At 45.2% G+C, this 11,906-nt stretch overlaps 2 protein-coding genes across 2 annotated transcripts; one reads left to right on the forward strand and one right to left on the reverse strand.

Moving 5' to 3' along the window:
• T265_03377 (hypothetical protein) lies at positions 1–2,115 on the forward strand (the record flags this gene model as incomplete). The annotated part of the gene is made up of 1 exon (XM_009167846.1): positions 1–2,115. The coding sequence occupies one exon, from the start codon at positions 1–3 to the stop codon at positions 2,113–2,115; it is 2,115 nt and encodes a 704-aa protein (XP_009166110.1).
• A 2,643-nt stretch (positions 2,116–4,758) lies between these two features.
• On the reverse strand, positions 4,759–11,449 carry T265_03378 (hypothetical protein; the record flags this gene model as incomplete). Its single annotated transcript, XM_009167847.1, has 7 exons — positions 4,759–4,842; positions 8,221–8,323; positions 9,360–9,482; positions 9,521–9,588; positions 9,900–9,971; positions 10,498–10,636; positions 11,163–11,449. The coding sequence occupies 7 exons, from the start codon at positions 11,447–11,449 to the stop codon at positions 4,759–4,761; spliced, it is 876 nt and encodes a 291-aa protein (XP_009166111.1).
• Positions 11,450–11,906: the final 457 nt, after the last annotated feature.

The raw sequence follows: 11,906 nt of genomic DNA on the forward strand, positions 1-11,906 counted from the left end.
ATGGCTTATCAGAACAGGCGCGATGTAAGGCTAACCACAGACAGCGCACCTGAGTTCCAGAAACTACCCAATGACCTATCCGAACCTCCCGTTGACAATACGAGAGATTCCCTGCCAAAATATTACCCACGGGATCATGAAGTAACTCGCTGGCTTGTTAATCAGATGCGTTGCCGGAACGGATTGCACCACCTGGTGAATTTGGCCAACATTCAACCAAGTCTCCTGTCAGCCTACTTTGAACTTTTTGATCAACCACATCTGTATATTGACGCGAAAACCGGTCCGGGTATGCCTGCTTACGGAATAAAGACGGTTCTTTATTTAACTCCGTTAGCCATAGCCATCTATTTGCGTCTCAAATCTGTGTTACGTTTGCTCTTGGACACATCAGGAACACGCATCCACGCACGAGCGAGGCAGGAAGTAGATATCAATGCAACTTGCTACGTTAGGCGCACAAAACCGAGACCTGGTCCATTTATCATGGATGAATACTCCACAACCTACCCGGCCGTCATTGCAGTGCGCCGAGAGTTTTTCAATGGGATTAACCTCCTCATGTCATTCGGTTTTAATCCGCAGGCACCCATCGGTATTATTGATCGGTTGGGAACAACTCGAGAAACTACCCATTGGTTCGTAGATTTGTTGGATTTTTGCGTGAAATTATTGAACACGCGTCCGGGAGTAGATATCATCGGACTGTTACAAACTATCAGTTACCGAACGATGACAGAAGGAGGGAATCTTTCTTTGTCTTACTATGATCCTTGCGTCTACGATGTTCGGGCTGTTCTACAAGATTCCGGTAGAACTACAAATGAGGAAGTATGGTGTTCCGTATTTCATCGACTTGCCAAAAAAGGAGCGAGTAGAAGCTATTCGAACTGTGGTAACCGCCTGATTGGGTTACTGGAGCATATCTCGGTAGCTGGATTCTTCCGGCAAAAGTATATGCCTAAAGGGCCTGTATCTTATGACGCGGGAACAAACACACGAAAGGGGAAAAGATTAGCACCCGCAAGAAAACTGAGTCCAGATATGATAAACAGATTGACTGGGCAGGAAAAGGAGTTGGCACGACTATGTATAGCTGCAGACCGGGATTCCGCTCTCTGTTTATTGACACTATGGTTGGAACGAGTGAGAAACCGCTGCCTAGATAGACAAGCACAACGGCTATTTCGATTATTGACCAGTGGATTGGCGGATACAGGTTTGCTTGAGGACTTCCTTTTTCCACCACCAGACCGGGATTCTACTACTGTGCGTCATCCTAACTGGCTAGCCATCGGATTATCAAATATACTTAACAAACAAAATCATACCGGCCGACAGTCGATAATGCAAGTGGATTTTCTGGAAGACGATGCAAATGAAATTTGTGAATTAGAACCACCACAGGTAAATGAAATACGGCAAGAAGTCGGAATTTTAGCACATACAATGGGTTTGGTAGATTACTCGGAAAAATTAAGCACATTCGGTTATCCGCGAATGTTTGAGATCATGCCAATCAGTGGAGCACTTGGAGATGCCGAGAGTTTCGCTCGCACGCAAACTGGGGCGACTTTAAGCGGAGAAGGTCTCAAAGAAAGCTGGACAACACCGGACGAAACCGACTCTCCTGAACACAGATGCGCCTCGGAGGATATCGATCGAAAAGGCAACCAAAGTCGAGTGAGTTTTGGGATAAATTCCTTCCAAAACACAGCTCAAAGAAAAACACCAGCTGGGGGTAACTGCCGTTTGTTTTGGTCAAGTCCAAATCGACATGTAGCTGCATCCCCCATTATCACTTCAGGGAAACCTTTTTCGGTTCACACAGTAGAAGTACAACAACATAATGAAAACAGGAATAACAAGACAGAAGTCAGCACTAAGATTAATCCGGCCGCAGGAGAAGTATTATCCATACACAGTCCAACTAGCGTTGACCAAAAGCCAAAAGACTTTAAAAAGGAAACTCCGCCTAAAGACCAACTCGGGAAAATCGCCATTCACAAAAATGCATTAACACGTTCTGTTGATAGAACCACTCAACCCAAACAAGCTAAAAGACGGAGCTCGGTATGGCGAAGCAAAAAGACTATCAAAGACAATGAAACGTAACGCGATCCAAATGACATGCTGAAAAGTATCATGCGGACTGTTCGCTACTCATTATGCATGACCGTCATGCAGACGTGCATATAGTAACAATCATTCAGAGACATGCATTGCAGGCACTAAACCGGTCACAAAATGCCTGTAAGCTGATGAAAAAGCACCATATAATGGTCTTTCATGTCCAATAAACTAGCGTTAAAACGGAACTCCAACATTGTTGTCAATCACGAAACAGTATCCTGCGCTTCACATTTGTCCAAAGGTTTGGAAGTAGGATGCCTGTTGGAACGATTAGGCAGAAAAAGTTCGGCCTATGGTGAGTGACTTAGACGCGTCTCACTAACGGCTCTCTCGAACAAACTCAAAGTGAGGACTTTCTCCATTAAGTTGTTATTAGTGTCCTTTGTACTCACATGGAAATCAGAAAGTAAGCCAGAAAAACAACATACCACTGCCATCTTCGGATCATACCGTCAGAAGTTTGACAGGGCTTGGGGCTTGTAGGAACAGCATAGATATCAGCTACTTGTAGAAACAAAACATGAACCCGTAAATGTATACATAAGTGATGAGACGTTTTCCAATCGTCTATGTCATTCCGCACATCATCCCTTAGGTGACTGGCAAAACTCACAACACCGTTATTATAAGAACGAAATTTTACACTCTTCCAGAAACCCTTTGTGACCTTTGATCTATTAGAATACACTAGAGTACATGTGACTCCGAAATCTTCCAACCTACCACCCGAAAAAATATGAAATTTGGAATTTTCCAATTCAGATGTGTAAGTTGAAATAGCGAACTTGATGTGACGCTGGCTAATTGTTCACTTGACTCGAAATCCGAAAAATAGACGAAAATGAGCAACTAAACAGAAAGACTGCGCAGTCAATTTACTAACATTTAAATGAAGATTGTCCATCTACTCGAGTTCAAATTTAACTTAATTTAACTTAATTTAATTTAACAAGCAATAGTTTGAGGTCAAATTTTGACAACTTGTAAAACATGGGAATTACAGTAGGATTGTGGCTACGTGATTTACACATAAAAATATGTGAACACGGTGTGTGTACTTTCGGTTTTATTATAATTTCTAGAAAAACAGTATGACCGTCTCCGCCCGGTTTGATTCGTGAGATGTCTTTTGTTTGATCCACTCCATCAACCCCGATTTTCACTTAATTGACTGAAATGTGGGCCAAATCACCTGATACAATGTCCCTTTACACAACGTTTTGACCAAGGTCCATGTGCTGCAGAATACACTCATGCTGAAGTACGCCCGAGAGTACTTCAAGGTTGAACAGTCGTCACCTCGCTTCGGTTATTAAGTGGTCTTATGGTTTCAGTTTCCCGACGATGCGACCATGCATGGGGCGACATCAGACTTCATTCTCAAGCGACTATACATCCGGGTCTATCTATACCAAAACCACAACAGTCATCATTTTCGCGACAATTTAAACGATCAGCACTTCTAATGGCTCAGATAACCGATTTTTATTTTACATCCGTTGTGAAGTAGAATTCCACTTCTCACAAGAATCATAGAATAAGCTGGAGATGAGGCAAGATCGTCCTTCCATGAAACATCAAAAGGTGGATGCCAGATTCCATGAATTTTATGGAATGGTTACTACTAAACTGATAAGTGGAGTACGGTAGGCTTAGTGCTGAAAGGTCACGTCTAAAAGTTAGGATTGTGCGTTTCGGTCAGTGTGGGTTTGATGTTCATTTGACCTGGTGCAAATTAACTGTCAGTAGTGAGCATAGTAATATTCTACCAACAAGGGTAGTTCCGGAGGTTGCATCTCAAGGTTCAATGACCAAGGATGAGGACTACACACGGAGAAGTCGTGGTTTAGGCGTGGAAAACGGATCCACGTTCCGTGGGAAACAAATGCTAATAAGCATATTACTAGCGTAATTTTGTAATGAAGAGATGGAAAAGTCACAACTACATACCGTTGGAAGCAGGATGATTACCAAAAGACCAATCGATGAGATTTGGCCTATTCGAGCAGCGGAGCTGAGACAATCGTTGTACCAGAACCATAGATCGTGTGGGTTGGTGTCGGCGAATCCGTAACGAGGCAGTTAGAAAGCGAATCTTCGGTTGTGCAACGGGTACTTCCATTGAAGAATGCGTCCAGCACCAGAAGCTGCGTTGGTTGGGACATGTGTTGTGTATGCCGAACCATCGTTTGCCGAAGAGAGTCCTGTTTCCCATGCCCAAATCAGAGTGGTGGAAGCAGAGAGATGGCCAACCCTTGACCTGGCAGAGGGGTATGAAAGATATCACGAAACGTTTGGGTGCTGTCGATGCTATTGGCCTTCCAGGATGGGGACCGCGTGATCCTCACTGGGCCTGGTTGGAGACACTACAAAATATGGCTGCCAACCGATGTCAGTGGAGTTCTTGTTGCCAGTTTCTATCCAGATTGCCTGAGTGAATGTCCGGAGATGTAGGCACCTCGGAATGATTGTGGTAAGCTAGCACTAAGTCCCTTCCCTGTCCACCTTTACTCTTTCCTTTACAATACGGCTTTCAAATAAATCATGGATGTACGGCAGTGAAGCATCGGTGTTGAATACTGATGTCATGCTGTCGATGATGATGAATCGATGAGCCCATAAATTTCAGAGCAGCTGGGTCTCCAAAGTGATGCACCTGTCTGCAAAAATTAGAAGCCGATCGGACGAATTACGAAGAAAAACCATAGGCTAGCCAGATGATTAAATGAGCTTGTAGACCGAAGAATTACGCATAGACGCTACGGCAACGCACAACTTCAGCGAAGAGCAAGTCTTGAGGTAGCTAAAGGAAATTACTCCAAGCTTCACCCAGTCAGAATGTAGGAGTAAGGGTTGTTTTTTGAAATGGCGTAAGACAGATTTGCTGAAATGAGATGGTGAAATATCTTTGGCGCGTACGAAGTTCCGATCAGGCGGATATGTGAGAAGACAAAGTCAAACCGAAGTAATAAATGCACCTAGCATCCATCATCGACAGTATACTCGCAGCAAATACTAGTGAAAGAAGGCCCTTGTTGTGGAGTTATTCATTCGGAAATGCCAACTGACCGGTTACGGACCATTGAACAGGGAAGGAAAACACTAATCTGCATCTTAATTCCAAAAACTGGACACAGATCTTCTCCCGAACGAGTCTTCCTAGAGATTCGATACCTCCACCCATTCGTTGGTCAAACTCAAGCAAATGTTCCACAGTGGTCCCACGAATTCCGCAACAGAATTCCATTTTTCAATCGACCCAAAGTGAAATTCTACGAACAACACATACTACTCGCGTGCCTCCCGATCAGTAGTATCACCGTTACACTAGTACTTAACTGCCACACAACCATGAGAGAAGGATGCCCTAGAAGGATGGAAGAAAGTGAAGCGATTAGACATAGATGACATTGTCCTCAGGAAACCCTCAAGAACAAGGTGACTACATCTTGGAGTAGCGACAAGGTAAACACATTTGTGCATCGCGTGGAGGTAGGATGCCACCAGTGGAATTCAACCGACACCACATGCGAACTTCACCCAGCACGAGCTCACCATAAGACGACAGGCCAACTTTAGATGGGGAATCCAGCTAGGAAGTGACAACCTGTGTGCCACGTGCTGGGAAGTTCCTAATCGGATGGGAGGATGACGTGGACCGTAAGCAAGAAGACAAGGACAACTCTCAGCACTCAGTTGGAGTAGCATCCTTCAATTCGCAATACCATATCATGATCTGTCCTTCCGCGAGCAAGAGTTCGGACTACAGGAAAGTAAAATACTTGGTAGGCGGTGGGTGAGTATGCGTCTTATTAACTTCAAACTCATACGCCTTATTCGCTCATATACTGATTCTGTTTAACTACCAAATATTCACTTGCGCTCCGCTACATTACGAACGCCTCACCTTGCAGAATGCAGTAGACCGGTCGATAGGGTGGAAAGAGCACTCGTCTTCCCACACGGGTTAGGAAACTTAATGCAGCGCTTTTTGAACTTTCACTACTTTATCTTGATGTAAGCAACTGCCTGTCTGAATGGGTGGTTATAATAATGGAGTCGAACGCCACCACTCTTGATACAGAAGAAACTAACAAACTGGGCCAAGAGGAACAGTTCCGATCAAATAAAGTTCTATACGGGTCACCTCTGAAGAGTCATCTTCGAAGTCACCAAGGGAATGGTCGATTGGCGAACGATCACTTTTGCAGTGTGAAAAGACGAAGGTCACTATGCTGAAAAAGGTATCGATATGAACTCTGTAAGGTAACGAACCACTCCATGCTGATCTCCGAATTTAATTGTTCGTTGGAATCATGTATCATTAATGTACCCAAGGAACGGGAAGGGTCGCGCCCCTAATGGCCACATTTTTTTCATTTTTTGAGCCTCGCTGATTACGAATAATTAGCTAACTACAGGCCATTTGACAGCACGCTCGGTTCATAACATCACACACAACTAGCGAGAGGAAGTAATACATATGAAATAGCCAAGCGAAAAAGACTAGGCTCGTTTCTACTTGTGATAAGCAGACACCTCAGTCACACAGATAACGTGCAGGTATTCGCTTCTCCCGAACGAGTCTTCCTAGAGATTCGATACCTCCACCCATTCGTTGGTCAAACTCAAGCAAATGTTCCACAGTGGTCCCACGAATTCCGCAACAGAATTCCATTTTTCAATCGACCCAAAGTGAAATTCTACGAACAACACATACTACTCGCGTGCCTCCCGATCAGTAGTATCTACACTACACTAGTACTTAACTGCCACACAACCATGAGAGAAGGATGCCCTAGAAGGATGGAAGAAAGTGAAGCGATTAGACATACATTGTCCTCAGGGATCAGTAGTATCACCGTTACACTAGTACTTAACTGCCACACAACCATGAGAGAAGGATGCCCTAGAAGGATGGAAGAAAGTGAAGCGATTAGACATAGATGACATTGTCCTCAGGAAACCCTCAAGAACAAGGTGACTACATCTTGGAGTAGCGACAAGGTAAACACATTTGTGCATCGCGTGGAGGTAGGATGCCACCAGTGGAATTCAACCGACACCACATGCGAACTTCACCCAGCACGAGCTCACCATAAGACGACAGGCCAACTTTAGATGGGGAATCCAGCTAGGAAGTGACAACCTGTGTGCCACGTGCTGGGAAGTTCCTAATCGGATGGGAGGATGACGTGGACCGTAAGCAAGAAGACAAGGACAACTCTCAGCACTCAGTTGGAGTAGCATCCTTCAATTCGCAATACCATATCATGATCTGTCCTTCCGCGAGCAAGAGTTCGGACTACAGGAAAGTAAAATACTTGGTAGGCGGTGGGTGAGTATGCGTAGTAGTCTTATTAACTTCAAACTCATACGCCTTATTCGCTCATATACTGATTCTGTTTAACTACCAAATATTCACTTGCGCTCCGCTACATTACGAACGCCTCACCTTGCAGAATGCAGTAGACCGGTCGATAGGGTGGAAAGAGCACTCGTCTTCCCACACGGGTTAGGAAACTTAATGCAGCGCTTTTTGAACTTTCACTACTTTATCTTGATGTAAGCAACTGCCTGTCTGAATGGGTGGTTATAATAATGGAGTCGAACGCCACCACTCTTGATACAGAAGAAACTAACAAACTGGGCCAAGAGGAACAGTTCCGATCAAATAAAGTTCTATACGGGTCACCTCTGAAGAGTCATCTTCGAAGTCACCAAGGGAATGGTCGATTGGCGAACGATCACTTTTGCAGTGTGAAAAGACGAAGGTCACTATGCTGAAAAAGGTATCGATATGAACTCTGTAAGGTAACGAACCACTCCATGCTGATCTCCGAATTTAATTGTTCGTTGGAATCATGTATCATTAATGTACCCAAGGAACGGGAAGGGTCGCGCCCCTAATGGCCACATTTTTTTCATTTTTTGAGCCTCGCTGATTACGAATAATTAGCTAACTACAGGCCATTTGACAGCACGCTCGGTTCATAACATCACACACAACTAGCGAGAGGAAGTAATACATATGAAATAGCCAAGCGAAAAAGACTAGGCTCGTTTCTACTTGTGATAAGCAGACACCTCAGTCACACAGATAACGTGCAGGTATTCGAGTCCCCGTGGCATAAGGAGTTTGCTCCATGACATGTGACAAATGGTCATGTGAACGGGGCTCGGCGATGTACTAGCAAGCAGAGATATAGAGAGATGGTTCAGATGTCGTACCCTTTCGGTGCCTAACTGCCATGCCACCCGAAGGAAGCAAGAGGGCTAGGATACTGCCAGGTTGCCCAGGCCTAGACAGGGAGAGTCGAGATGTAGAGGTTGGGTTCGAACCACGGACCTTCGCGCTCTAACCACTGAGGCATCTCACCCTATCAAGTGGCAGATAACAATTACATATCCACGCGACAAGTTATGCTTGACTCAGACAAGTACCAAGCGGGTTTCGCCCTAACTGGTTGACTGAATGGAAGGCAGAAAAAGTCAACTGCGAAACCAAGTGAGGCATTCTGAGATTTCTCAAAATTCAACAGCCAGTGTTTTCTCCACCAGGGCACATTTTCATTATTTTCTTCGTCAACCGGCATTTACCGTGGAATTCCGCACCGAGCAAAAGACACGGGTACCCGCTTATGGTACAGTGTTCCATCTTACAAATGGGGACTAGGCAGCTGGGTGCACTGGCGACGTATTGTGGCAATTATTTGCTTCGGATAAAACAAGTGTCGCCCATCGGCTTGTACACTATTTGCTGATCTTGACAAGAGCCTGGCTTGTGGGGTTCCTTGATTCAATGAGGTACCCGCCCTCTAAGGGTTTCAATAGACAAAATGAACTACCACATTATGCCGTGAAAGCTGTTCAGGATTGTTATAAATATTGTCATTCAGGGATAGTAAGCCCCATAATGAATTCGTCCGACCTACTATCGAGGTGAACAAAAGGAAGAAATAAGGACCATAAAGTCTCGACTCAATAATATAAACGGAGAAGCCCGGGGCCAGTTGGTAATGCAAAAGGGTAATCTGTGCATAACAATTTTTAATGGACAATCAGGAGTCAACTTTACAGACCGGACTGCTCACGCCGCTACTTGCTTGCCAAGAGTGGCCTCCTTTCTTGACGCGTTCTGGAGTTCCACAGTATCGCATTCGTCCGCAGGAAGTTGCACATAACGAACAATGGATCCTCGAATGAAACAGTTTTTCACGGACAACTAGGTAAATGTTAGAAGAATAGAGCAACAAACCATATGTGGATGTTTCTCAGGGTCAGTGACACTGATATCGGTAAGTCTGAAGTTATGGTATTGGTCAACGGAGTGTAAAGTGCCACAGATACTATTGACCACGAATATTAAGTAAAATGATTTCCATACCAGAGATCATTTTTGAGTTCAATAAGTACATCTTTACCGACAAGAGTTCTAAAAAATGAGAAGAAAAGCTGTCCAAACGCTATAAAAAGTGACAGAGGAACGTACCATTTGTGACAGGCACCCGGCTTGAGAGCAGAAAAGCCAGATCAAAAGTTATTGCGTTCAAGCGCTGTGAACAGTGAAAGTGTGCTGAAGCGAAAAGAGGTTACATGTGGAATAACGTGAAGAAATAAAGGGACAGTGTTGACTCTCGATAAACGAAAATCCATCAAGATAAACCTATTTCCTGCGGTTGAAATTTTCAAGACTATTCGTGCCCAACAGGACCGATAATTTGAGATACCACTACAAATTAACCTTAAAGAAAGGAACAGTGCACCACGGTCCAGAACGTCCGTTTTATGTGTAAATCTACATGATCAACGATGGCAGGCGTGCCATCATCTTTGGTCTGTGCGGTAGTACTAATAACAAAAATTTCCAGCTGTAACGCCCTTCGGATCAGTAGTATTTAGATCCTCAAACTGACTAAAGATGAATGGATGGGGATGGCGACTGGCGTTTGCCTGCTACAATCGTTCATGTGTACTTACGCCTTCAGACTATCGATAAGACAAAATGGAAAGAAACACAAGCATGTATGCATTGACATCGGTTATCCACCACATATCGCATACTCTTCGGTTAGGTGCGGAAACGGTCATAAAGACTCGGTTCTCGAAAGAGAACGTACGGATCTCGGGGTTATAGTTAGAACAACAATTCCGGTAGACAACTGCTACCTCCTATCCGGACTGCCAGTCTTCAACAGAAAGGTGGACTGTGAATAGGGAGCGCTTCCAAACACAGGAGAGTAAAGATGCATATCTCTACTCGAGTGTCATCGTGCTCATGGCTCTGACGATTTTCCACCTGCCCTGTTTAAGAAATAAATTGTACAGCTGAAACACCCTTCAGGTGCCCAGCGGCCATGCCACCGAAGGAATTAAGAGGGCTGGGATACTGCCAGGTTGCCCAAGCCTAAACAGAGGAAGTCGAGGTGCAGAGGTTGGGTTCGAACCACGGACCTTCCGGTCAGTGAATTCGCGCTCTAACCACTGAGCTATCCCGCCCCTCCTGTTAAATGATGGTGGTAGTGACTGCTTGGTCTAAGTGTATCCGTATGGGGCAAAGAGACCGTTCCCCATAACTGAGGCTAGTAGATAACAATTTTCACTTTCAAAAAGGCACTCGCAGTGAATGCAACAATCACAGAGATGTTAATTTGACTCCTTTTGTAACTAGCCTTCTGGCGTCACTGATTCGTCTTCCCCACCCCATCAATAACTCTCTCCTTGTAGGCCAAGCACTTGGGACTGATGACTCCGTTCGTCTTGCATCGGTTTTGCGTGCAACCTCTGCTCGTCACACGGCACCGACATCGTCAGGTACCTTCAAATCAAACCTCAAGCCTCGACAGACTGTCTATCTGGTCGCGTTCAATGTCCGCACCATGAAGCAAGCAGGACAACAAGCTGCCCCTGCACTCACACTGGACTCGCTTGGCATTGATGTGTGCCATGTCTCAGAAACGAGAATTCAAGATGCAAGCAGTGATTGAGCTAACCACCCTATCAGTCTCCACTCGCTTCCGACTACGCACCTCTGGTGATCCAGAGGCTGCTGCAACGGGATGTGCAGGTATTGATATCGTCCTGAGTCACCGGGCGGAAGCATCCTTGATTGACTGGATACCTGTTGATAGTCGTCTCTGGCAACGTCTGTGAAGGAAGTTGATAATGTCTGTTTGTCGGGTACTCCTACGTCCCAACTGACTGTGGCTCCGATGCCGTCAAAGACAAGCTCCACGACGTCATGAATGCCCTGCTGCGGCGAGCTAAAAGCTGATGTCGTGGTGGTTGCCGGAGATGCGAATGCACAGGTGGGCATGCTTAGCCGATCTGAGACTCAGTTGAAAGGTCGACATGGATTGGACTCGGTAAGTACGAACCATGGTGAACGATTGCTTCAGCTGTGTGCTGATCGCAGGCTGTTTTTATGCAGTACTAACTTCCGAAATAGCCGAATTCGACTGACCTCATGGTGACGAAAACCTTGTCGACCTGGAATATGCAGACGATATCGTTCTCATGTTCGAAGAGGCGGAGAAGGCGCAAGTATTCTCGGATGAACTGACCAAAGCCATCCTGTCCTTTGGTATGCACTTTGGACACACAAAGTGTAAGGTCGCGCTCCTGGACATGTAGTCACTGAACACGCCACTTACAATCCAGCTGGAAGCATTCGGAGTTGCGGAACGTTTTACGTAAGTTGGAAGTTGTATTTGTTCCAACTGTAGCGTGACGGATAAGGACAATGCACGAAGCTACAAGACTCGGGTCACATT

Source organism: Opisthorchis viverrini (assembly GCF_000715545.1).
Source record: "Opisthorchis viverrini unplaced genomic scaffold opera_v5_48, whole genome shotgun sequence".
NCBI lineage: Eukaryota > Metazoa > Platyhelminthes > Trematoda > Opisthorchiida > Opisthorchiidae > Opisthorchis > Opisthorchis viverrini.